This window comes from Mus caroli, chromosome 16 (assembly GCF_900094665.2).
Source record: "Mus caroli chromosome 16, CAROLI_EIJ_v1.1, whole genome shotgun sequence".
Lineage (NCBI taxonomy): Eukaryota > Metazoa > Chordata > Mammalia > Rodentia > Muridae > Mus > Mus caroli.
The window spans coordinates 88473522-88500530 of NC_034585.1; the positions used below are offsets into that span (position 1 = coordinate 88473522).

Consider the following 27009-nt stretch of genomic DNA (forward strand, 5'->3'; position numbering starts at 1 on the left):
AAATCTTAAAAAAAAAAAAAAAAAAAAAAAAAGATGTGCTTTCATGCTGGACAGTGGTTGTGAGCCCAGCCAGGTCGACAGAGCCAGTTCCAGTACAGCCAGGGCTATACAGAAAACCCCAAAATAATAATAAAAATAATAACAATAATGTAAAAAATACAAAAGGACGTGCTTATACAAGACAACAGGTTGTATCTACTGCATTCCTTTCCATGGGCTTCCAGAAATAATCAATCTCCTGTCCTGTCCTGTCCATTCATGGGCTCTTCATTTGACATGAGTAATTTGCACTCCAGGCGTGGTGTGACACCTAGTCCTTGGAAGCCCAGGCAACAGTCAGCACAGCCTATTTGAGTTCCAGGGTGATGAGAGGTCCTGTCTGAGATGGGGAGGGGAGGGAGGTGGTCAGCCCTTCAGGAACAACACTGAAGTTGTCCTCCAACCTCCACATAAATGCACATACACGTCTACACACAGAGACAAAGGCAAGAAGTATGCCCCTCTGTCAGGGTGTGTGTTTTGTCACCCTAGACGAGTTTTTCACAGAGACTTTAAAACTTCACACTCGTGATTGATAACAAATGAGACTGAGCCTGCGTAACTAATTTTGTTGGCAGTGTCATACCTGTGTGTAATGATTCTGAATGTTGTCATCTTGATGTCCTCATCAAGTCCTCTTCAGCCCTACCACCTCCTTTCCTGGGATCACATTTTGGTTTTGCTTTGTGATGAATTTAAGCTATCCAGGGCCATCTGTGTATGACCGTTGGGTTGGGACTATCCAAGCAAAGGTAACGGTTTCCTCTTTCCCTGACAGTAATTAGTCTAGCAGTCAGGCGTGGTACCTACAGAGCCTCCACCCCAACCCTGACCCTGCTTGACTACTGACTGTCCTGTTCTTGTGCACACTTGTTACAGCTGATGACCACAGTACTCTTACCACACTAGCTCTGACACTGCAGTCCCCATCCCTGCAATATTCCCTAAGCTGTAGAGGGGATAGCATAGATGCCTGGTTTAGGGCAGGTCACTCGTCTGCCACTTATTTTGAATTTTTTAGAGGTGTGATTCTGCATTCACTACCAATTGTTGGAAAGAGAATTCCTTAAGGCAGCTGAGAATAGCATTAGTCTGTGGGTACAAAAACAAATATAAGACAGTTTTACAGGCTGGTGAGATGGCTCAGTGGGTAAGAGCACCCGACTGTTCTTCTGAAGGTCTGGAGTTCAAATCCCAACAACCACATGGTGGCTCACAACCATCCATAACGAGATCTTACTCCCTCTTCTGGAGTGTCTGAAGACAGCTACAGTGTACTTACATTAAATAAATAAATAAATAAATAAACAAACAAACAAATAAATAAATCTTTAAAAAAAAAAAAAAAGACAGTTTTACATGATCGGTTCAGCCAAACAGTATTCAAGAGCCCACACCATTCCCAGTTAGCTCTCAGTCATGGTGTCTCTTGCCAGCAATAGAAAATTAACTAAAACATGGGCACATCTTTTTGTGATGGTTGCCAAAATAGCAGTGGTACCACTACTACACAAGTGGGCACATCTTGTTTTTTTGTTCAGAGCTCCTGGAAAGAAACTATTAGTTCTAGAATACATACATACATATGTATATGTGTATATATATATTAGAGTACATATATATTATGTGCATATATACTAATATACTCCTATGTATAGGAGTATATCATATATATTCTAGTGTGTGTGTGTATATATATATATATACATACATACATACATACATACATACTTGGATATACATATGCACACACACATATATACACATACACATATGAGGCAATAGCTATGGTACGATCTCCAGAAGTCCTGCTGGGATTAACTGGTCACACTGTTGGACTGACGTTTGGAGCACAAGCATATTTGCATATTTGCAGAACTGGCAGCTGACAAACCACTTTTCCATGAGGACTGAAAAATTGATGAACTCTTGGGCTTTTCAAAGCATTGGGCTCCTGATAAGGAAATGGAGTCTAATACACAACTCTAAGAATACATTCCTCAGCCGGGCAGTGGTGGCGCTCGCCTTTAATCCCAGCACTTAGGAGTTCGAGGCCAGCCTGATCTACAAAGTGAGTTCCAGGACAGCCAGAGCTATACAGAGAAACCCTGTCTCCAAAAACAACAACAACAAAAAAAGAATACATTCCTCAATTGCAAACCAGGAAGCCATATGACCCATGTTAATAATTCAGATAGAAATGGCTTGGGTTTACTGATGCTGATAAATGAGTTCTTAGACAAAATGGCACTGAGAAACATTTTTGTGATTTGGTAATTACATTAAGATGATGTAGCTTTCTGACACAAAGTTTCCACATGGTAGATCAAGAGTGGATAGTTGGATTGTTTTTCCTGCAGAGTCTTTCTATCTTGTATATTTTTATTTTGTTGTAAACGTATTCTGTATTTTTTTTTAAAGATTTATTTATTGATTATATGTAAGTACACTGTAGCTGCCTTCAGACAGTCCAGAAGAGGGCGCCAGACCTCGTTACGGATGGTTGGGAGCCACCATGTGGTTGCTGGGAGTTGAACTCTGGACCTTCGGAAGAGCAGTCGGGTGCTCTTACCCACTGAGCCATCTCACCAGCCCCCGTATTCTGTATTTTTAATGTAGAAGGTATAACTTGGGACCAGGATGTAGTTCAACTCAGGAAGGGAGCACAAGGCCCTGGTGTATACATCAGCAGTGTATAAATGAGGCATGGTGGTGCATGCTGCAATTCCAGCACTCGGGAAGTAGTCAGCAGAAGCAGCAGAAACTTAAGGTCATTCTCAGGTGAGGGGACATCGTGTTTGAGAGCTATATGATGGGTTGGGATACAAGAGACCTTGTCTCCAAAAAAAAAAAGCATAAATGTATGTGAGTACACTGTAGCTGTACAGGTGGTTGTGAGCCTTAATGCAGTTGTTGGGAATTGAATTTTTAGGACCTCTGCTTGCTGCTCTGGCACAAAGATTTATTATACATAAGAACACAGTAGCTGACTTTAAATGCACCAGAAGAGGGCATCAGATCTCATTACTGGTGGTTGTGAGCCACCATGTGGTTGCTGGGATTTGAACTCAGGACCTTCAGAAGAGAATCGGTGCTCTTAGTGGCTGAGTAATCTCACCAGCCTCCAAATTTTTTTTTTTTTTAAGATTTTTAAATTTTATGTGCCTGAGTTTTGCCTGTATGTATGTGTCTTAGGATTTAACTGCTATGAAGAGACACCATAACCAAGGCAACTCTTATAAAGGACAACATTTCATTGGGGCTGGCTTACAGGTTCAGAGGTTCAGTCTATTATCATCAAGGCACAGCAGCATCCAGGCAGGCATGGTGCAGGCAGAGCTGAGGGTTCCACATCTTGATCTGAAGGCTGCTAGGAGAAGACTGGCTTCCGGGCAGCTAGGATGAGGGTCTTATAGCCCACACCCACAGTGACAAACCTACTCCAACAAAGCCACACCTTCTGATAGTGCCACTCCTTGGGCAAAGTATATACAAGCCATCACAGAATGTATGTATGTATGTGCACCATATATGTGCCTGGTGCTTTTGGAGGTCAGAAAAGGGTGTTGGGTTACCTGTAACTGTGTCATGATCCACCATGTGGGTGCTGGAAACTGAACCCAGGGCCTTGACCAAAGCAGCCAGTGCTCTTACATGCTGAGTCCTCTCCAGCTCTTGAGATCAATTCTTTATAAAAACCCAACTTTCGCGGGGCAGTGGTGGTGCACGCCTTTAGTCCCAACACTTGAGAGGCAGAGACAGGTGAATTTCTGAGTTCGAGGCCAGCCTGGTCTACAGAGTGAGTTCCAGGACAGCCAGGGCTGTACAGAGAAACCCTATCTCGGGGGAAACAACAACAACAACAAATAAATAAATAAACTTAACTTTCATATGCTTGCCTGTAAGAAGTCAAAACCATAGGAGACAAGAATCTTTAAATTATGTGACATTATTGAGAAGGTCATGGTGGATAAATTAATCATTACATAATTGGAATGGACATTCCTACACATTCATCAGGCTGGCCTCAAACTGGCTTGTGTAGTTAAGGTTGACCTTGAACTGATCATCTTCCCGTTTCCACCTCCAGAGTGTTGGGATTACCATCATAACAACCATTCTAGGCGTCTGTCACATCGCTAAGAGAGGGCAAAGGCATTGCTATTTTATTGTCATTTTGAAACACCAGAGCCATTTTGAGATATTTGGTGGGGCAAGACAGCTCTCAAATATCCACTGCCTGGGTCACTCTTATTTGGTTATATTAGACGAGTCCCAAAGTTTCCCATCTGCCCTATAAGAAATGTTATATATTTTTTGTTTAGTCTTAAGTAGTTCAGGCTGGCCTGGAACTCTCTGGAGCTGAGGATAGATAACCTTCCACTTAAGGTCCTCTGGAGTCCTGAGATCACCGGCAGGGGCTGGTGACAGAACCGCTGCTGTTGGCTAAGCATGCTATCAGCTGCCTGCGTCTCTAGCCCCGCTTTTCTTTCTAGACCGTAAATTCCAGGCGGGAAGATCTGTCCGCTGAGCATGTGACACTGACGCGTGGTAGGTAGGACGTCTCGCATCTGGGGTTAGCGCGCCAACGCTGGACGAGCCTGGACTCCTCCGAGGCGCGGGAATGCGATTCCCAGTCCCGCCCAGCAGGAGCCCACGGGCCGCGACAGCCCCGCCCACGAGAAAGAAAAGAGCCCAGAGCTCCGCCTACCGGAAACCAAGGTGCTCGAAGAGTGCTGCCCACAGGGAGGAGGGATGCCCTGGACCCTTCCATTCAGAGACTGTCTTGTGACAGCCCCGCCCACGCGGAGGCGGGACACCCCGGAACTCCGCCCCTAGGAGGCGTAACCGGAGGCGTGGCCTGCAGCGCGCGGGAAGCTGCGGGTTGTGGCGGCTCCGAGTGGACCGAGTCATTGCAGGTAGGTTTGCTGATGCCGGGTTTCCGTGCTTCTGACCTGGGTTGGGCTGCAGCTGCTCTCCGCGACCGCGGGTCCTGATCTCAGCGCGGGCGCAGGCAGAAGGCAATTCGTCCCAGGCCACAGTCCCCACCGGGACCGGGACTCGCGCGCCTTCCGCCAGGCCGGGTTGGGCCGCCCGGACCCGCGCCCCTCCCCGTGAACTCCCTCCCTTGCTGCTCCCCGGGATGACTGCCAGTACTCCGGTACCGGTCCCTTGGACCCCACCTCGACACGATGCTCTGTGCTGCCCGGCCTCGCCTCCGTCTGGGGTGTTTGGTTTCTTTCTCTTCCGGAACCATACACTGGTGGAAGTCTCTGCCTGCGGGAGCATTTTAGCTGAAGATTGCAGATGTCTGAGCCGTCGGCGTCGCTAATGGCTTCTGTACTCTTTTCCCCAGCTCGCCCTTCATGTTCCAGGGTCGCTGTTTAACTCTTTGCTAAAGTTTCCAGCCTCCCTTTGCCTGGCGGAGACTCTGGAGGATGAAAGTGATCACGTGTGAAATCGCCTGGCACAACAAGGAGCCAGTGTACAGCCTGGACTTCCAGCATGGAGCAACCTGGAAGATCCACAGGCTGGCATCCGCGGGGGTGGACACCGCCGTCAGGGTAAATGGACAGGCCGGAGGATACGGGGAGGTTCTACGCGGAGCTCAAGTTTTCATTCCTTTGTTTAAAACTGAAGGCAGCAACTCAAGTCGGGTTGCCAACTTAGTCCAGTGTACTAAGTTCTGAGGCCTGGGGAAAGCAAGGAATGCTGGGAAGATTAGCTTTCTTAACATTTGCTACATTGTTTTTGTTTGTTTGTTTTTTCAAGACAGGGTTTCTCTGTGTAGCCCTGGCTGTCCTGGAACTCACTCTGTAGACCAGGCTGACCTCAAACCCTCTGACTCCCAAGTGCTGGGAATAAAGGCGTGGGCCACCACGGCAGGCTATTTGCTACATTGTTACAAGTGGGTTCTCAGTATTTTAGAATACTAAACTAGGAAGAGCTCTGTGGTACCAGGCATGTATCCCCAATACCCATATAGTACAAATCTGAAGTTTGAGATTCTCAACAGTAGTAGTTTGAGTCCAGCCTGGGCTAGGTGAGACCTTGTCTCAAAATAGTAATACTGAGCCTAGCTCCTGTGCTCTGTGCTTTGCCCATTTGCTCTAGAAAGAACTGGAAGAGGGGAATAGCAGGTATGGGGACTGATGGTGTGCATTTCTGCTAATACTTCCTTTGATTTACAAAGTTTCAAAAAAGAAATTGCATTTTCTGCCAGAAGATAAGTAGTGGTCTCCTGGGAGGGAGTTAGGAGGTGGCTAGTGTGTTTCTGCAATGTATGCTTTGCTGTTGACAGATCTGGAAGTTGGAGAGGGGGCCAGATGGGAAAGCCATTGTGGAATTTCTCTCCAATCTTGCTCGACACACCAAAGCTGTCAATGTTGTACGCTTTTCTCCAACTGGGGAGATTTTAGCATCTGGAGGAGATGGTAAGTATTGTCCTTATCAATCCTTAAACCTGACAGGAATCTCCTGTCTAATAATGACATTTGAGCTGGGGTGACATGGACCAGTGGTCACAGCATGTTGGAGGCTGAGACAGGAGGACTGAGAATTCAAGACCAAACTTGGCTAAATAGTAACAGTCTTTTCAGGGAAAGAGAATCTGACCTTGAGATCTGAGCTGATTGTATCTATTCCCATGGCTGCCTTTCAGCTCAGTAAACAGGTAACCTTTTGGGAGGGAGTGTGTCAGAGATGGAAGATGAAGGACACCCATTAAGCTCAGAAGGTATATCTGAAAACAGTTCTTTCTCCATGTGTGGCCTGCAGGCTGGTTGGGTGTGGTAGATCTGTCAGCATCCCAGGGGCTTGTCTGGTTGTCAGAGTCAGCACTGCACCTCTGTGTAATTAATGGGCTTCGGGAATGTTCAGAATTTGTGCGTGTTTGGGGTAGATTGATTTGTATTGTGCACATGTATTTAAATGAGATAAAAGAATACAGAAAAGGTAATCCTTATACCGTACATTAAATACTCTAGACAACAGTAGAAAGTAAAACAAGCCTTAGTTTTGGTTTGGAAAAAGAGAAATAGTTGCGTTCTGCGCCCTACTGCCCAAAATATGTGGGGTGTGAGTGTCTGTGTACATGCATACATTGTACACGCACACCACATGCGTGCATTCACACATCTGTTGTAAGTGGAACAGCTTTGAGGGGGCAATAGGCTGTCTCCTATGAGGTGGCCCTAGGGCAGTTCCCCATTACAAAGTCCCTTAGCCGTGAAGACCGAAACCTCCCTTTAGTCGGCTCATGGAGAGTGTTGATCTGTCCAGCCGTCTCATCTCTAGCAGGCCCCCTGACGAGCTATGTAGCTAGGCTTCCGGGTAGCTTTGAGTGAGCTCTTTTTGTCTGTATTTCCTGCTCCCTCCTTCACTGGCCTTTCTGGACATGCTAAAAGGATCGGGTTACACAGTGAACTTATAGTCACCACAGGAGAAATTGTCAGGTTCAGACCATTGCTCCGTCAGGCTGACGTTTCTGATGTGCCCATATGATACTGTGAAGAAATGTGTGGCTTACCATGTCCAGGCCACTGAGCCATAGGTGCTTCATGAAGATTTCTACGCTCAGTCCTCACAGGGGCACTGTGAAGTGGGTGTGCATCGAGATGGAGCTCTGCAGGTACAGTCTGCAGACCCTTGCCTTTCCTCCTCCTGACCAGCCATCTCTAAGGCGTTCTCTAGTGTATCGGTGCGGTCGCTTATTTTGCCCGGAAGCTTACTGACATGTGGTGATTCTAGACGGGATCTGTTTTGACGCGCTGGTGAAGGAGGGAGAGTTACTAGCCCTGTTCAAATTCTTCGTGTCTTTCTAGGGTCTCGTGTAGCCCAGGCTAACCTCAAACTCCATGTAACTTTGCACTTCAGATCCACCTGCCTCAGATTCCCAGGGGCCAGATTATAGGCATGCGCCACGCACCACCCATCCATATTCTTGGATATGAGTGGCTCTTCATGGCCAGAGAGTCCATTGAACAATATAAAGCATACAGGACACTCTAAAACTCCAGACATGAAGGAGGGCATGGAAGGGCCTGGTTCATGCTATACTGATTTACCTCACAGATGCTGTCATTCTGTTGTGGAAGATGAATGACAGCAAGGAGCCGGAGCAGACCACCTTTCAGGATGAAGAGGAGGCTCAGCTGAATAAGGAGAACTGGACTGTGGTAAAGACCCTGAGGTAACAGGGGAGGGACTGTGGCCACAATCCATTTTTTATTTGAAGGTATATTCTGGTTATTCTAATTTATGATTGTTTAGTTTATGACTGAGCGTGTTGTGTGTGTGAGTGCCTGCTGAGGTCAGAAGAGGGTAGCAGATTCCTCGGAACTGCAGTCACGGGTTCTGTGCTACCCGAGAACAAAACCTGACTTTTCTGGTGGAGCCAGAACTGTGATTAAGTTCCAGCCCCCAAGTGACTCTTCTTTACCGCCTGAATACCTTAATAGTTTATGTACCTAACTTAAAGCCTGTGCCTACTTTATAAGACAATAAAAACATTATACAAATGGATTTTTTTTCTTTCTATTATGAAAATAGAAAGTAAAAAAGAATCAGGTCTTCCCCCATCTGGATTTTGAGCCAGGCTAGTCCAGCTGTGTAGCCCAGGCTAGCCTTGAATACTCCACCCTATTCCCTCGGTTTCCTAGTGCCTGGATTATCACGTTAGACACAGATGTCTTTGAAAACAGCTGTTTATAGCCAGAGCTGACACAGCTCCATGGAAAATTTTTTTAGAGTCTAATTCCAATGTGTGGTTCTAGACTTTGAACTTTTTTTTTCCTCCCCTATTTTTCAATACATAGTTTCTCTATAGCCCTGGCTGTCCTGGAACTCACTCTGTGGACTAGGCTGGCCTTGAACTCAGAGAGTCTTCTGTTTCTGCCTCCTTAGGGCATGCACCACCACTGCCCAGTGACTTTGAACTTTTTGGTAGCTTTTCTCTTTTTGCAGTAATAATGTTATTCCTTCTGTCTTTGGGCTCTAGGGGCCACTTAGAAGATGTGTATGATATTTGCTGGGCAACCGATGGGAATTTGATGACCTCTGCCTCTGTGGATAACACAGTTATCATATGGGATGTCAATAAAGGTGAGCTGTATATGTATCTCATTAACATGTGTATATGTATGTGCACATGTATGTGCATGCAGTACCCATGAAATCCAGAATAGGCTGCCTGATCCCCTGGAGCCAGAGTTGCAGGCAGTTGTCTAGGAACCACCAAGCTTGGGTCCTCTGTGAGAGCAGTTAGTGCTCTGACCTGCCGAGCTCCAAACCAAGTGGTTTATTTCTGCTACTATGAGGAGGAAGGAGGTACCAGGTTGGGGATGCTGAGTTGGGAACTGTTTTGGCAGAGGCTGAAATCCAGGCACTGCCCAGACCTTCATCATTTCATTCTGCCAGGGTCAGCTAAGTGATGAGTCTTGTTCTTGTCTTCTTCTGTCTTCTAAAGTCTTTGCTTGAGAAACTCGGGTCCCGGGGTCGGGTTTCCTGGTCTATTAGCCCATGTCTTGGTTATTTTTCTATTGCTGTGATAAGCCACCATCACCGAAGAAACTTATAAAAGGAAGTACGAGGTGGTTTGAGTGTGCTTGTCCCATGGGAAGTTGCACTATTAGGAGGCGTGGCCTTGTTGGAGGAAGTGTGTCACCGTGGGGGTGGGCTTTGAGGTCCTATGTTCAGGTTCTGCCCAGTGCAGAAGAGACCTTCCTCCTGGCTGCCTGCAGAAGATAGTCTCCTTCTGGCTTCTTTTGGATCAAGATGTAGAACTCTCAGCTCCTCCTCCAGCACCATGTCTGCCTGCTTGCTGTCATGTTTCCCATGTTGAGGATAATGGACTGAATCTCTGAAGCTGTAAGCCAGCCCCAGTTAAATGTTGCCCTTTATAAGAGTTGCCTTGGTCATGGTGTCTGTTCACAGCAGTAAAGCCCTAACTAAAACAGAAGTTGGTGCCAGGGTCTTGGATATGGCTTTGATAGGCCTGACCTTGCTTTTGTTTGGAAGAATGTGGATTTGGAAGCAGTAGAATGCTTGTCATAGGGCTTAATGGACCATCCTAGTAGGAATATGGAGGACATTGGTGCTGAGGGTGATTTGAACTCTGGGGTCCTGGCTCTAGATGTTTCAGAGGAGAAGAACTTTAGCTTGTGCCTAGAGACTGTTCTGATACTTTGGTGAAGAATGTGACTGCTTTTTGCCCTTGTTTCAAGAGTCAAGAGACCAGAGGCTAAGGGGAAGAGACCAGAGGCTAAGGGGAAGAGAGAGACCAGAGGCTAAGGGGAAGAGAGAGACCAGAGGCTAAGGGGAAGAGAGAGACCAGAGGCTAAGGGGAAGAGACCAGAGGCTAAGGGGAAGAGACCAGAGGCTAAGGGGAAGAGACCAGAGGCTAAGGGGAAGAGACCAGAGGCTAAGGGGAAGAGACCAGATTAATTGCATCGACAGAAGAAGTCTTAAATCAACTCAGTTTGGACTCTGTCCTGTGGCTCGCTCTTAGGAGGAATGTTTTGATCAAGTGTAGCAAGCTTAGAAAGCAAAGATACAAAATGTGTGGGTTAAAGAGTGAAGGGACACCAGGAAGTAGAATGGAACCAAAGCCCACCCCCTGGTTAGCTTACATGGGACTTACGTGGGCCCCCTTGAGCCTGCCTTTCAATCCAACCTTCCTTAATCCGAGGCAACTTCCTGGAAAGTCTTTCAAGGAGAGAGATGCCCTCAGGTGGGCTAGGGAGGGCAGCACATAGGAATTAGGTTGAGGCATGTCCCCTGGGTCATGGGCACTGTGGGTTAGCAGTGCTGATGGACGGTGGATGTGGAATTGGGATGGCAGTGGGATGAGTGAGGAAGGGAAGGGGGTGAAAAAGTTGGGAAAATGGAGGAGAGAGTCTTCTCTCTCACCCTCTCATGGACTGAACCCAGGGCCTTAGAATGGTAATTTGAATTACTGAATATTGCTTAGTTTGAGTGAAGCCTGTGAATTTTGGGGCTAGTCAGTAGTTCTATATGGTATAGAAGCCGCCCCTTACCAGCAAAACAGGCATGAAATTAAATGGATAGAATTTCAAGTTGATGCTTGTTGGACTTGGAGATGAATTCAGGTCTAAGTTCTTCCTGTTGTGTCTGTATCCAACTGACGAGCCTGTGTGTGACAAGCTGATAGATGGGGGCACTTTGTGCTGAGCACCAACCTCATTAAGATGGGAAATGAGAGAGACCAGGCACGAGGAGGCCTCTGGAAAAAATGATAGAGAAATCTTCCTTGAAAGTGGCAGGGTGCGGTTACCCAGTGATGAGGAATCACAGCAAACGAATCCCAGACCGAAGGTTGCTGAAGAATAATGCAAACACAGAAGTAAGCGAATATAGCCAGACATAGTAGTTCGTGCCGGTACTTGGTACTCCCTGCACTCAGGAAGCAGGAGAATTGCTGGGAGTTTGAGTCCTACCTGATCTACATGGTGAGTTCCAAGCCAGCTTGGACTGTAGAGTGAATTCTAGGCTAGGCTGGGCTACGAGATGAGATGTGTGCACTTGCACACATACATACATAGTTAAGGCTCCATAACTGTGTTTCCCTTTGGTCTGGGGAAGCTCTGTGCTGCCGGCTTCTCCTCTGAGGTCCTTTGTTAGCCTGCTCAGCTCTGGCCTCGCCCGTCCATTCTTCCGTGTCTGTGACCTAACTTGTCACTCTTTCTCCTCTCATATTTCCCAACTCCGGTTTGTTTGCCTTGAAGCTCTTCGTAACCGAGGCTGGCCTTGAACCCTGGATTCCCCCACCTCCTCTTCGCCAGTGTCACGGATGTGCACCATCAGGTCTGGCTTCAGCTCGCTCTTTGAAGCACAGATCATTTCCCAGCTAGCTGGTCTTGTCTTGGCCTGCTCTTTGCCTACAGAGCTCTCTGATTGTGGTACCTCTCTTTCCTTCCATCTTGTTTCTGACTCCTCCCTTTGTTCTCAGCAGTTCAATGCTGCCACCATCCAGGGTCTAAGCTGTGAGTGAGGGATTCTCTCCTGTGCATGTCATCCCTCCCACCCCCATCCTACCTTCTCAGGGTTGCTATCGTGAGGAGACACCATGCCCAAGGCACCTCTTATAACGGACAACATTTAATTGGGGCTGGCGTTACAGTTCAGAGGTTCAGTCTGTTATCATCATGGCAGGGAGCATGGCAGCGTACAGGCAGACATGGTGCTGTAGAGGGAGCTGAGAGTTCTACCTCTGGATCCTCAGGCAGCAGGGAGTGAACTTAGACACACTTCCTCCAACGAGACCACGCCGACTTTAACATGGCCACACCTCCTGGTTGTATCAACTCCCTTGGAGCCTGTGGGGCCACGGGTTTCTTTCAAACCACCATACTAGCCAACCCAGAGAACTAAACTGAGGGCTCTCATATCGCGCCTGCTTTCTCGAACCCGCACAGTCTCGGTGCTTGCTCTACATCCTGGCTGCCTTGAGTGCTGCAGGGGTGGGGGCGGGGCTGTGTGGAGTGATCTTTGGGTCCCCTGAGTCTGACTCAGCTCCTCTGAGGTTGCTTGCAGAATGGCAGACAGGACGTAGGAGACAGTGCCAACGTTGTGGTTCCTGCAGCGTGCTTCCTGGAAGTCTTGATAATAACTTTCTCGTGCTTCTTTGTAGGGCAGAAGATTTCCATTTTCAACGAGCATAAAAGTTATGTGCAAGGAGTCACCTGGGATCCTTTGGGTCAATATATTGCGACCCTGAGCTGTGACAGGTGCGTAGGTAACACGAACGCGTTTTGCAAATGTTTTATCGCAACCTTACTAAGGGATCGATAGTCCAGCTTTGGCTTTTTTGTTCGGATCTGCTTAATCTGACAAGACAGGAATTAGAGACGAATTAGGCCAGGTGCCCTGTGCAGAGCTGGCACCAGTGAATCTTTACCGGATGGGTGAATTGATGTAGAAAGAACTCTTGTGTTTGCCTGCATGTATGTCTTAGTACCAAGTGTGTACCTGGTGCTCTCGGAGGCCAGAAGGGCGCATTGGGTTCCCTGGGGCTGGAGTTCCAGTTGTGAGCTGTCGGTGCTGGGAACAGACTGGGCTTCCCTACAAGGGCAGCGCATGCTCATAGCCACTGGTGCATCTGTCCACCCCGTTAGAAAGAGCTTTAGCATCAAATAAACTGAATCACACTTGACTCAAGGGGACAAGCCGCAGACTCGCAGTAGGTTGTTACTGTGTGAGACCCGGTTCCCGTGCTGGGATAGGACTCAGGCTGCTCTTTCTTCAGGGTGCTGCGGGTCTATAATACCCAGAAAAAGCGTGTGGCTTTCAACATTTCAAAGATGCTCTCTGGACAGGGGCCTGAAGGAGAGGTAGGAAGTACTTATCATTTTTTCATGGGTGCACATATGTGCTGTGTGTGTGTGTGCCCACACGAGTGTGCCTCTGGCATGTGTGTATGCATGCATATGTATGTGTGATATTCACGTTTGGGCACATGTGTGAGTGTGTGTGCAAGAATATGTGTGTGTGTTAAGAGTGCAAGTATGCATACAGGAACGTGTTACAGTGTGCTTCTGAAGGTCGGGAGTCAGTTCCCTCAGTGCACTGTATGGGTCCTGGGAACTCAGATCAACAGGCTTGGTAACAAGTGCCTTTTACCCTCCGAGCCATTCAGCAGCCCAGCATAAAATATCTCGCCATTTGAGATCTGGTGAGTTTTGGGGTTATCCTTCCTTGCCCCTGAATCATGGCACTTGCCCGACCTGTGGGCCAGCTGATGAGGCTTCTCCTTGGACTACCTTGTTGGCGTGCCAGTTCTAAGTGGTGAGCCTCTGTGGAGAGTGAGAGGCTTTCAGATGACTTCAAGCTCTGTTACCACAGGCAAGAAGTTTCCGGATGTTTCACGACGACAGCATGAAGTCGTTCTTCCGAAGGCTCACCTTTACTCCAGATGGATCGTTGCTCCTCACTCCAGGTGTGCCTGACGGCGTGTGACATAGGGGTGTGATGGCACCACAGGGACGGCTCTGTTCACTTCAGCTCCTGCAGGTGTGAGCGGAGTGGTGGTGCAAGCCTTGTACCAACCAACTACTACATCCCATTTGTTCTGAGTCATGGTCTCGAGTAGCTCAGGCTGAACTTCAGTAGCTGAAGATGATCCTCAACTTGTGATCCTCTTATCCCTGTTTCCTGAATGCTGGGATTACAGGTGTGCAGCCCAGGCCTGGCTGGGAATGTAAAACTTCCATATGGTAAAGGTGTAGCAGACTAAGTCAGTAGACACATGGTGGAAGCGCCACCTGGTGCCTTTGATACAATGTATCCCTCCCTATACCTTGGCCCTCTCACTTGGCAAGAAAACAAAGCACAAAAGATGAAAACCTGAAAGAAAAAATGAGGACTTAGATGAAGCTCATTAGGTGTGTCCAAGGTGTGTAAGGCTCTGGGGTCAACCCTTAGCACCACAGATAGACCAATGAGTGAAAGCAAGGTACAGATTACATCCAGGAACAGCTTCTGATACCCGCCAACAGGCAAATGCAGAACTGAACTGTGTGACAACTTAGATGTTGCTATTCTGTTCAGGTTGAAAAAAAAAGCGACAGTTCCCATTATAGCTGAGCAGAAGGTGGGTGTTGCCGCTTGGGAATGTGGCTTGTTTAGAATGCAGCCTGGTAACGCCATCCAATCCTTATGCCTCACAGCTGAGACACAATTCCTTAGCAAGGAAATCAGGAATTTCTCAGTGAATCTGTCAGCTACATGTGGTAGCATTTTGCTATACTCCAACACTTGGCAGGTGGAGGTGGGAGAACACCCAGGCCAACCTTGGCTCTGTAGTGAGTTCAAGACCAGCCTGGTATGTGTGAGACCCTGGCTCAGACAAACAAATTAAAACCAAACAAATAAAATCAATCAACCTCTCCACCCAAAACCAAAATCCCTCAAACTCCCAGATCAGTACTTCTTGGCAGAGGACAGTGGTTTTCTGCTAGTAAATATTACAGAGTGACCAAAGCACAGGGCCGTAGCACTGCAGAGGCTGACTTTTATGAACTGTTGATAGGATAAGCAAATAGGGAATGTGCAATTCTCTAGTCTTACAACAAATGCATTGAAATTACCACTGTGTGGGAGTGTGTGTTCCTTGTGTGCCTAGGAGTAGTGGGGAGGGGTGGGCCTTGGATAGCTGTACGATAAAGTAAGAGTAGAGACCTCTCTTGCAGTTCCAGAATCGTCACATCTTAAGATGGCGTGTGTAGGGGGCTGGAGAGATGGCTTAGTGGTTAAAAGCACTGACTGCTCTTCCAGAGGTCCTGAGTTTAATTCTCAGCAACCACATGGTGGCTCACAACCACCTGCAGTGGGATCCAATGCCTTCTCCCAGTGTGTCTGAAGACAGCGACAGTGTGCTCACATCAAAATAAATAAATCTTAGAGAGAAAAAAAGATAGCATGTGTATGTTTTATACCATGTGACAGGTCCTGCAGGAGGCTGCAGCATGGGCTAGGTCTCCTGACAACTTAAAGGCTGGCTCAGAGAGATGGACAGCCAAGGTCTGAATGCTGGGAACATATTTGGAGGCTCATGAGCTGGCAGCTGGAGCCAGCCACAGGCTCCATCAGCTAGATTTGTCTCTCTTCTCCAGCACAGGATTGACTTAGGGTTGTCACTCAGGTGGAGGTGACAGGCAGGCAGAAGTGGAGCAGAGAGTGGGACCCCACAGAGGGAGCATTTGTGCTTGTCTCTGTCACAGATGCCCTGTCAGGGTTACCACATGAAGGGAGGATGTTTAGCAAGCTGGACTGGAAGGCTTGGCAAACTATGTGACAGTGACTCTTCCCTCCCTCCCCTGCTCTGCAGCCGGATGTATGGAGTCTGGTGAGAATGTGACAAACACCACTTACGTGTTCTCCAGAAAACACCTGAAAAGGTACACAGATACAGGGATGGCCCCATCCTGCCCTTTTTGCCTCTGATGAGCCTCTGTGCCTGATGCTAACCTGCACTCACCCTCGCAGGCCAATCGCCCATCTTCCGTGCCCTGGGAAAGCGACTCTTGCTGTCCGCTGTTGTCCTGTCTACTTTGAATTGAGGCCAGTGGCAGAAACAGGTACCATCAGAACTGCTCTGTGTGGTGGGTGGGGTGTGGCTGTCCTGTGGGGGGAAAGGATATGGATTTGGCTCAGGTTTTGTTTTGTTGTTGGTGGTGGTGGTGATGGTTTTTTGAGACAGGGTTTCTCTGTGTAACCCTGGCTATCCTGGAACTCACTCAGTAGACCAGGCTCAGGTTTTTAATTTTGTTCATTGTATCGTGTAAAAATTTTGTATTTCTGGAGGTGCCGTGTGATATTTGGTGTGTGTATATAATGTAATATTTGCTGTGAAAACATCGAGTTCTTCCCTTAGCCTTTTTGACATGCATATTCATATGTAGTGTCCCGTGATGCATAGTGTGTCTTTTCTCTCATTGCCCAGAATACAACTTTCTCATCTACAGCAATATTAGAAAGTATATTCGTATTATCTTATCTTTCCACCAGGCTTTTTGTTGTTATGTGGCTTTTGGGGACAGGGTCATTGTCTTAGTTAGGGTTTTATTGCTGTGAACAGACACCATGACCAAGGCAAGTCTTATAAAGGACAACATGTAATCGGGGATGACTTACAGATTCAGAGATTCAGTCCATTACCATCAAGGCAGGAACATGGCAGCATCCAGGCAGGCATGGTGCAGGAGAAGCTGAGAGTTCTGTCTTCATCTGAAGGCTACTAGCAGAATATTGGCTTCTAGGCAGCTTGAGTGAGGGTCTTAAGTCCACACCCACAGTGACACACCTACTCTAACAGGGCCATACCTTCTAATAGTGCTATTTCCTGGGCTAAGCATATACAAGCCATCAGAGTCATGTAGTCTAAGTTGATGTCAGACTTATTGTCATGTATCAGAGAATGACCTGACAGTGTCTAGGACATGTATCACCACACCCGGTTTTAGTTGGTGCTGATGATTAAGCCAGAGTATTGCATGATAATTATGCCAGTATCCTGCCAACTGACCTGTCTTCATCCCTCCATCTTCCTTTTGTGTGTCTGTTTACCTCAGCCAACACTGGGCTTTCAGTTCTGGTTGATGTTCTTGAGGTTTTCGCTGGGATGGAGTTATGTTGCTTTTAAGGTTCACTAGGTAGCATCTGGTGCATCACAAACCTTACACCCTGAGTCCTACAACACCCAAAGGGAGCTCCACTCCCAGGCACTCTAGCATGGCCAGGATCATAGGATCAAAGGTGCCCTGAGCAGACCTTGGGCGCTAACTCCGAAGCCAGACCCACAACACCCAGAAAAAGCTTCCCTGCCAGATGCTCTAACACGCCCAGGACCACAGGATCCCAGGATCCCAGGAGCTTGGTCATACCAGGATCTCAGGGTCCCAGAGGCAGATCCCAGGAGCTCTGGCATGCCCACGATCACAGGATCACAGAGACAGCTGAACTCTGAGGAGTTCTGGCACAACCAGAATCACAGGAAAGCCAGGCTCTAGTGAGATATAGCAAGGGCAGGTAGCACTAGAGATAATCAGATGGCAGGAGGCAAGCATAAGAACAGAAGTAACAGAAACCAATTCTCCCACCATAGCAAGTTCTGGATACACCATAACACTGGAAAAGCAAGATTTGGGTCTAAAAATCACTTCTCATGATGATGATAGAGGAATTTAAAAAGGACATAAATAAACTCCTTTAAAGAAATACAGGAGAACACAGGTAAACAGGTAGAAGCCCTTAAAGAGGAAACACAAAAATCCCTTAAAGAGTTACAGGAAAACACAATCGAACAGGCAAAGGAAATGAACAAAACCATCCAAGATCTAAAAATGGAACTAGAAACAATAAAGAAATCACAAAGGGAGACAACCCTGGAGTTAGAAAACCTAGGAAAGAGATCAGGAGTCATAGATGCAAGCAACACCAACAGAATACAAGAGATAGAAGAGAGAATCTCAGGTGCAGAAGATTCCATAGAAAACATGGACACAACAATCAAAGAAAATGCAAAATGCAAAAAGCTCCTAACCCAAAACATCTGGGAAATCCAGGACACAATGAGAAGACCAAACCTAAGGATAATAGGTATAGAAGAGAGTGAAGATTTCCAACTGAAAGGGCCAGCAAATATCTTCAACAAAATTACAGAAGGAAACTTTCCTAACCTAAAGAAAGAGATGCCCATGAACATACCAGAAGCCTACAGAACTCCAAATAGACAGGACCAGAAAAGAAATTCCTCCCATCACATAATAATCAAAACACCAAATGCACTAAACAGAGAAAGAATATTAAAAGCAGTGAGGGAAAAAGATCAAGTAACATATGAAGGCAGCCCTGCCAGAATCACAGCAGACTTCTCACCAGAGACCGTGAAAGCCAGAAGAGCCTGGGCAGCCCAGGCTACTATACCCAGCAAAACTCTCAATCACCATAGACAGAGAAAACAAGATATTCCATGAGAAAACCAAATTTACACATTACCTTCCCACAAATCCAGCCCCACAAAGGATAATAAATAGATGAAAAACACCAACACAAGGAGGGAAACTACACCCTAGAAAAAGCAAGAAAGTAATCTTTCAACAAACCAAAAAGAAGATAGGCACACAAACATAATTCCACCTCCAACAACAAAAATAACAGGAAGTAACAATCACTTTTCCTTAATATCTCTTAACATCAATGTACTCAATTCCCCAAAAAAGACATAGACTAACAGACTGGATACATAAACAGAACCCAGCATTTTTGCTGCATACAGGAAGTGCACTTCAGTGACAAAGGCAGACACTACCTCAGAGTAAAAGGTTAGAAAACAATTTTTCCAACCAAATGGTCCCAAAAAGCAAGCTTGAGTAGTCATTCTAATATTGAATAAAGTTATCAAAACCAGATAAGGAAGTTATCAAAAACAGATAAGGAAGGATACTTCATACTGGTAAAAGGAAATCTACCAATATGAACTCTCGGGCTGGTGAGATGGCTCAGTGGCTAAGAGCACCCGACTGCTCTTCTGAAGGTCCAGAGTTCAAATCCCAGCAACCACATGGTGGCTCACAACCTTCCGTAACGAGATCTGGCGCCCTCTTCTGGAGTGTCTGAAGACAGCTACAGTGTACTTACATATAACAAATAAATAAATCTTTAAAAAAAAAAAAGATGAACTCTCAATTCTAAACATCTATGCTCCAAATGCAAGGGCACCCACATTCATAAAAGAAACTTTACTAAGGCTCAAAGCACATATCACACCCCACACAATAATAGTGGGAGACTCCAACCCACTCTCAGTAATGGACAGATCATGGAACCATAAACTAAACAGACAATAAAACTAACACATTATGAACCAAATGGATCTCACAGATATTTATAGAACATTTCATCCTAAAGCAAAAGATGCCTTCTTCTCAGCACCTCATGGTACCTTTTCCAAAATTGACCATATAATTGGTCACAAAACAGGCCTCAACAGATACAAGAAGATTGAAAAATCCCATGTACCCAGTCAGATCACCATGGACTAAGGCTGGTCTTAAATTCCAGCAGAAACAACAGAAAGCCCACATACACCTGGAAGCTGAACAAGGCTCTACTCAATGATAACTTGGTCAAGAAAGGAAGGAAGGAAGGAAGGAAGGAAGGAAGAAATTAAAGGCTTTTTAGAATTTAACGAAAATGAAGACACATTATACCAAAACTTATGGGACACAATGAAAGCAGTGATAAGAAGAAAACTCATACACAGCTCTAAGTGCCTCCAAAAAGAAACTGAAGAGAGCTTACACTAGCAGCTTGACAGCACAGCTGAAAGCTCTAGAACAAAAAGAAGCGAATATACCCAAGAGGAGTAGACAGCAGGAAATAATCAAACCAAATAGAAAGAACTATGCAAAGAATCAACAATCATGAGCTGGTTCTTTGAGAAAATCAACAAGATAGATAAACCCTTAGCCAGACTAACCAGAGGGCACAGAGACAGTCTCCAAACTAATAAAATCAGAAATGAAAGGGAGACATAACAATGAAGTTTATCTTAAAGTAACTATTCTGTTTGTTGAATATCAGCAGTTGAAAATATTAAAATCATGTTCATCAAAACAAACAAAAAAACAAAACCCTTACACCCTGAGTGAGGCAAGGCCTTCTGCATATAAACTGTCGCCCGGGGCTGCGAGGTGCCTCCTGGACCTCTCGATGCTGGATGCCTCTCAGGCCCCTCTCAGGATCACGGTGTCTCGCCACCTGCTGCCCAGTATCTGGAAAGTTGCTGTGCACCTACTTGGCCTAGTGTATCGGGGAGCAGAAATCTGGTCCCTGTGTTCTCCGTGATGGAGCAGACACTACTTAAAACCTTTAAATCCTGACTATAAATGACATCAGTAAGTCGACAGAGCTCTAAAATCATCAGTTGGTGTTCACACCTGTTATCCCTGCACTTGGGAGGCTGGCCTGGGATGCTTGCCCTGAGTTTGAGATTCATTTGGGCTGCATGGGGAATTACAGACCAGCCTGGGCTAAAGAATGAGAAACACACACAAACACTCCTACAAAAAACAAAGTATCACTTGATAGTGTCCCTAAATGGAACCATTTTCCTGTCAGAAGGCTGTACTTAGTTCCTGGTGCACAGAAGTCCTTGATTACCGGTCCGGCCTCATTCATGCCCGTGTGAATGTAAGAACTGATTTTTTCCCCCTTTTGTTTTTTGAGATGGTTTCTCTGTGTAACAGCCCTGTCTTAGAACTCGATCTGTAGACCAGGCTGGCCTCAAACTCATAGAGATCTGCCTGCTTCTGCCTCCTGAGGACTGGGATTAAAGGTGTGTGCCACCAGCTTGAATTCTGTATGTTTTTATTTTATTATTATGTGCAGGCGTGTGTGTTGGCTGTGCTTTTGAGCTCATTGCATGTTTGCTGGTCAGAGGATAACTTATAGCCCTCAGTGCTTCCACACGTGGGTCCTGTGAATCAAAGTCATGTTGGCAGGCCTGCCATCGGGTGCCTCTCCCTGCAGATTCATCTTGCCAACCCAGGGGCTGAATTCTTCATGGTTTACCGCAAACTGGCTTTTAGTGACGTGACTGGTTCTCTCCTTTGGTTGTGTGACTTCACCCAGCTTGTTCCCCCCTTACAGAGAAAGTATCAGAGGAGCCCAGCCCCGAGCTGGTGAACCTGCCCTACCGTATGGTGTTCGCGGTGGCTTCCGAGGACTCTGTGTTGCTGTATGACACTCAACAGTCTTTCCCATTTGGCTATGTGTCTAACATCCATTACCATACCCTGAGTGACATTTCCTGGTGAGTAACAGACACGGGTGTGGAGGATTGACGTCTGAGCCAGGGAATAGTTTGTTTCTACAGATCTCAGATCTGGCCCCATTTCCATGAATGAACTTTTATTAAAATGGAAGCTACTCTTAGCACTGAACCTGGGGCTTTGTGTGCACCAACATGCCTGGTTCACGCTTAGCACTGAACCTGGGTTCTTTTGTGTATCGATGTGCCCAGTTCACACTTGGCACTGAACCCAGGGTCTCGTGCACACTAGGTAAGAGCTCTACCAACTGAAATACCTCTGTAGGTCCCTTGTTTTTCTTTAAGTTTCTTTATATGAATGTTTTTATCTAGTGTGTGTATGTGTGGGGGTGGTGCATATGTTCAAACACGGAGGTCAGAGGAGAACTCTGGGGTCGGTTCTATGGCCACCTCACATGGCACCCAGGAGTCAAGCTTGAACAACAGGCACCCGGACCAACTGAGCCTTCTCACTGGCCCCGAATTTATTTTTTATGTTGGGAAAGAAAAGATTGAAGTTGAGAGGAAGGTACATAGATCAAGATGGCTTCAGGGACTGAGATGGGATTGAGAAAGGATGGGATTGAGAAAGGGTGTCTGAAGTGCTTGTGCAAACAGTCTGTCATGCCAGGCCCCTGACCAGTCTAACAAAACCTGTGGTTGGTGCCAGCTTCCTGGCTGGCCATGGGAGGGTAAAGTGTGCCCTATAGACATCAGTTAAACCTCTGACTTCTTTCCTGTTCTGGGGACACAGGTCTAGCGATGGGGCCTTCTTGGCCATTTCCTCCACGGATGGCTATTGCACATTTGTGACCTTCGAGAAAGGTGAACTTGGCATACCTTTGAAAGAGAAGCCAGTGCTGAGCATAAGAACTCCTGACACAGCCAAGAAAGCCAAGAACCAGACACACCAGGGATCTTCGCCGGGATCCAGATCAGTCGAAGGAACCCCCAGCAACAGAACCCAAGACCCCAGCAGTCCCTGTACCACCCCTTCACCAACCACACAGTCTCCAGCTCCGTCTGCCATCAAGGACAGTCCCTCAGCTATCCCGGCTGGCAAAAGCCCCTTGCCACAACCTTCTGAAGAGAAGACCCTGCAACCTGCTGGGCAAAACATGAAAGCCCCCCAACCCCGCAGGGTCATGCTGAACACGCTGCAGACTTGGGGCAAGACAGCCCCCCGGTAAGAACATTTGATAAAACAAGAGTGTTGCTGTGAAATGGGCCCCAACATAGCAAATATTGAAGGTTCCACCTCCTTCCTTCTGGACCTACATTCCTGCCTAGGGATGAAGCCTAGCATCTTCCCATGATTCCGTGTGCTAGGTGGGCTACTGTCAGAGCCTGGGACCTTTCCTAGCCTTGTCTCCCAACTCTCCTGTCACATTCCCAGAGCACACTCTGCCCTTTGAGATATCCATGTCTGCTTCCGGGGGGAAGGAAGCTTTGGATACTCCTGGTGACATTAGAATCTTCCTGAGACCCAGTTAAATGTGTCTTCTCTCTTCCTGGTCTCTGTGACCCCTGGCCCCCATAGTATTGTCTAGCAGGGGTTTGTGTCCTCTTGGGTTGTAAGCCTACAGGACAGGAAGTGCCTCCCTTTTTCAGCTCAGCCCTGCTCAGTGGCACCAGACACCTCCTGGCATGTAGGAAATGAAGGAAGCCCTGCATCGGGAGGTTTTCTGACACGGTGACTAAATGCCTGAAATAATCAGCTTAAAAGGAGAAAAGCCTTATTTTGGCTTACAGGTTCCACAGCATCAGTCCACAGTTGATTGTCTCATTGCTCTGGGCCAGTGCCAGCATTACAGGGTGGTAGGTGTGTGTGGTAAAGGAAGCTGTTTACCCCGTGGGCCGGAGGGTAGCACTGAGAAGGAACCTGTGTCCCTGTGTCTCCTTCAAGGGCACCCTCAGTGACTTAACATCATCCCCTAGACCAGGGGTTCTCAATCTGCAGGCCAGGACCCCACAGGGGTTACCTATCCCATAATCTTGCATATCAGATATTTTACATTGCGATTTTTTCTTTTTTTTTTTAAAGAGTTATTGATTTATGTATATGAGTATACTGTAGCTGTCTTCAGACACACCAGAAGAGGGCATCAGATGGTTGTGAGCCACCATGTGGTTGCTGGGAATTGAACTCAGGACCTCTTAGCCACTGAGCATCTTTCCAGCCCTACATTACAGTTTTGGTTTTGTTGGTTTTGGTTTTTTCGAGACAGGGTTTCTCTGTGTAGCCCTGGTTGTCCTTGAACTCACTCTATAGACCAGGCTGGCCTGGAACTCAAAAATCGGCCTGCCTCTGCCTCCGGAGTGCTGGGATTAAAGGCTACATTGCAGGTCTTAACAGCAAAATAGCAGTTGCAAAGTAGCAACAAAATAATTTTGTGGTTGAGATACGTTGTTTCATTTTTTCCAGACAGTTCTCTTTTTTTTCCCCAATGTAGCCCTGACTGTTCTGGAACTCTCACTCTGTAAACCTTAAACTCAGCAGAGGTCTACCTGCCTCTGCACACACACACACACACACACACACACACACACACACACACCCGATCCCCAAGAGCTAACTAAGATTAAGGCATGCACTGCCACAACCACCGCAGCTGCCACACTGGCCTGCTCATTGTGATATTTTGATAGGCGTGTACATTGTGTGCAGGTCAAGTCTTCAGCACTTCCAGGCGTAAGCACTTAGCCTTTTGATTGCAACTGTTCTGAGGCTTCCTGTTGTTAAGGACGTCCCTGTTCTGTGCACTGGGACTTACTCCAGAACTTACTCCTCGTCTGGCCGTGACTCTGCCAGGTGCTGAGCCTCTCTCATCCCTGCCTGAGGTTCCTCCAGCCTCAGCAGTTGTTTCAGTCTATGTGAGACCAAGCCGGGTGATGCTATCTATCTGCACTTGGGGGCTGAGGCAGAGGGACTACTGTGAGTTGGGGGCATCCTGAACCACAAGTAAGTTCCAGAGCTGCCTGAGTATTTACAAGACCCTGTCTCAGTCTCCCATCTCTACACACAGGAAAAATCCATGAGAGCAGCCTTTCTGATCCCTGAAAGCCTTTCTGATCCCATAACCTCTGAGGGAGGTCATGCGTTCCTTTCTGGGCCAAGTAGCGGCTGCCTTTGTCCTTCTGCACCAGCAGGTGGCAGCCTGGGTTTTCCTTCCTTCTGCATCTTGGATGCCTAGTGGTCCCCTGACTCTGCCTCTCCTACTCCACCTGTCTGTCTTCCTTCTCATCCTCTAGGTTGGGGGTGCGTGGGGTTTGGGCTGGTGAGGTACAGCTGGACTCACACTCCTTGCCTCCTGGGCCTGCTGTGTTCTTCCAACTATTGATGAATTCATAATACAACTCAAATATCATGGTCGACTCTTTCAAAATCTATTCTTCACTTGATCTTAGCCAAAAGGCCGAGAAGCGATTCAAAATCTATTCTTATAGAATAGGAATGCATTTTTTTTTCTAGACAGGGTTTCTCTGTACTGCCTAGGCTGTTCTGGAACTCACTCTGTAGACCAGGCTAACCTCGAACTCAGACTCTGCCTCCCAAGTGCTGGGATTATAGACATGTGCCACAACTGCCCAGCAGGAATGCATTTTTTTAAAGAAATATTTATTCATTTACTTTATGTATATGAGTACACTGTAGCTGTCTTCAGACTCACCAGAAGAGGGCATCAGATCCTATTACAGATGGTTGTGAGCCACCACAACCGGGAATTGAACTCAGGACCTCTGGAAGAGCAGTCAGCGCTCTTAACCTCTGAGCCATCTCTCCAGCCCAGGAATGCATTCTTAAAAAATGTTGTGTGTGCATGTTTGCATGTGTGCACGCACATACACGAAGGTACCTTTGGAGGCCAGAAAAGGGTGTCGGTTCCCTCGAGCTGTCTTCACAGTACTGGGAACTGCACTTAGGCTCTCTGGCAGAGCAGCAAACACCCTTAACCACTAAGCCATCACTCAACCCATCATGGGGTGTTTTGTTTGGGATTTTTTTTGTTATTGGGGTTTTTTTAGGGGGAGGGGAGGGATGTGTGTGTGTGTGTGTGTGTGTGTGTGTGTGTGTTACCACATAGCTGTAGCTATTTTGGAACTCATTCTCTAGACAAGACTGACCTTGAACTCACAGAGAGGCTAAAGATGTGCACCACCGCCTTCGGCTCAAGATGTGTTTTTTTAATATTCTATTTCTTTGAGGGGTGGCGAGGTATATTTGAGGTATTTTGGGGGTTTTGTTTGTTTGTTTGGTTTGGTTTTTTCGAGACAGGGTTTCTCTGTGTAGCCCTGGCTGTCCTGGANCTCACTTTGTAGACCAGGCTGGCCTTGAACTCAGAAATCCGCCTGCCTCTACCTCCCGAGTGCTTGGATCAAAGGCGTGCGCACCACGCCCGGCTATTTTTGGTGTTCAGTTAATTCTCTTGAGTTCTTCTGAGCCATTTACCAAGTTCTCCACAGTTGTAACTTTAAAAAGAAAACACTGAGCTGGGCATGGTGGCGCTCGCCTTTAATCCCAGCACTTGGGAGGCAGAGGCAGGCAGATTTCTGAGTTCGAGGCCAGCCTGGTCTACAGAGTGAGTTCCAGGACAGCCAGAGAAACCCTGTCTCAAAACCAAAACCAACCAAACAAACAAACAAAAACACTGGTTGTTGAGAAGCCAAACTCCAAATTTAAAAGGGGATCGAGTGGTTTTTGGGTCCGCATTCAGCAAGGTGTGTACTGGACTCCTCAGCAGAGCTCAGCTTCTGACTGTGACTGGGTGTGGTGAACGTTGACTGTGACTGTGATGCGGCCTCCCACCTCCACGCTGTCCTTTCTGGGTAGGCGGAGGACACTGAAGGCCATGCGTGATATGCTCTGCAGGGAAATGAGTGGCTCTCTCTCTTTACAGCTTTGAACCTTGGCTTCGTACCTAAAAGGCTCCTCGGACACTAATGAGCCGACAACCTTTTACTCTTTTTAATCCAGGAGAATAAATTTAACACCATTGAAAACAGACACTGTGCCAAATCCACCGCCCAGTAGCGGGACCGCCCCCTCCACAGAAGAGGTCCAGCCAGGTAAGGGAAGGTTTAGAGGTGTATTCTTCTGGAAGCTAACACACCTGACTTTAGGTCAGCTCTGGGGAGGCCAGACTGTCGTTTTGGGAGCGTCCTTTGGACAAACTGGTGGTCGGAAAGTAACCCTGTGCACTGAGCAGTCGTGGTTCTGGAGGGATGCGTCTCCTCACGTCAGGACAGCTTGATTAGTGTTGTAGAGGGATTGATAGCATCCCTGATGCCACCTATTTATTTATTTATTTGTTTGTTTGTTTTAAATGTTGGTGTTTTGCCTGCGTGTATGTCTTATGAGGGTTTCAGATCCCCTGGAAATGCAATTACAGACAGTTGTGAACTGCCATGAATTGAACTCAGGTCCTTTGGAAGAACAGCCACTTCTTACACACTGATGCTACCTACCTCTTACCCTGTCTCATCCTCAGCGTCACAGACGTCTGTCTCTTAACATGAGAGCCAGCTGTGTAGATCCATTATGCCTCCTAGCTATACTGGATCTCGACACTCAGCGTCTCACTGGGCCACTTGTGCCTCTTTTTATGTGTGTGTGTGTGGTTTTTTTTTTGGTTTTTTTTTTT

At 47.0% G+C, this 27009-nt stretch overlaps 2 protein-coding genes across 2 annotated transcripts in view; one reads left to right on the plus strand and one right to left on the minus strand.

The window, feature by feature from the left end:
• Positions 1 to 3981: 3981 nt before the first annotated feature.
• On the minus strand, positions 3982 to 5437 carry LOC110311738. Its single transcript, XM_021185245.1, has one exon. It carries the CDS (start codon positions 5326 to 5328, stop codon positions 4747 to 4749), a length of 582 nt encoding a protein of 193 aa, XP_021040904.1. The 5' UTR covers positions 5329 to 5437; the 3' UTR covers positions 3982 to 4746.
• Chaf1b (chromatin assembly factor 1 subunit B) overlaps positions 4870 to 27009 on the plus strand; it is a 22798-nt gene continuing 658 nt past the window's right edge. Inside the window, exons 1-13 of the mRNA XM_029470670.1 lie at positions 4870 to 4958; positions 5396 to 5603; positions 6341 to 6473; positions 8113 to 8230; positions 9038 to 9141; positions 12689 to 12785; positions 13304 to 13388; positions 13900 to 13993; positions 15884 to 15953; positions 16042 to 16133; positions 21208 to 21370; positions 22122 to 22553; positions 26343 to 26434. Of these exons, the coding sequence (XP_029326530.1) occupies positions 5478 to 5603; positions 6341 to 6473; positions 8113 to 8230; positions 9038 to 9141; positions 12689 to 12785; positions 13304 to 13388; positions 13900 to 13993; positions 15884 to 15953; positions 16042 to 16133; positions 21208 to 21370; positions 22122 to 22553; positions 26343 to 26434 (1606 nt within the window). The 5' untranslated portion in view covers positions 4870 to 4958; positions 5396 to 5477. The remainder of the gene's footprint in view (positions 4959 to 5395; positions 5604 to 6340; positions 6474 to 8112; positions 8231 to 9037; positions 9142 to 12688; positions 12786 to 13303; positions 13389 to 13899; positions 13994 to 15883; positions 15954 to 16041; positions 16134 to 21207; positions 21371 to 22121; positions 22554 to 26342; positions 26435 to 27009) is intronic.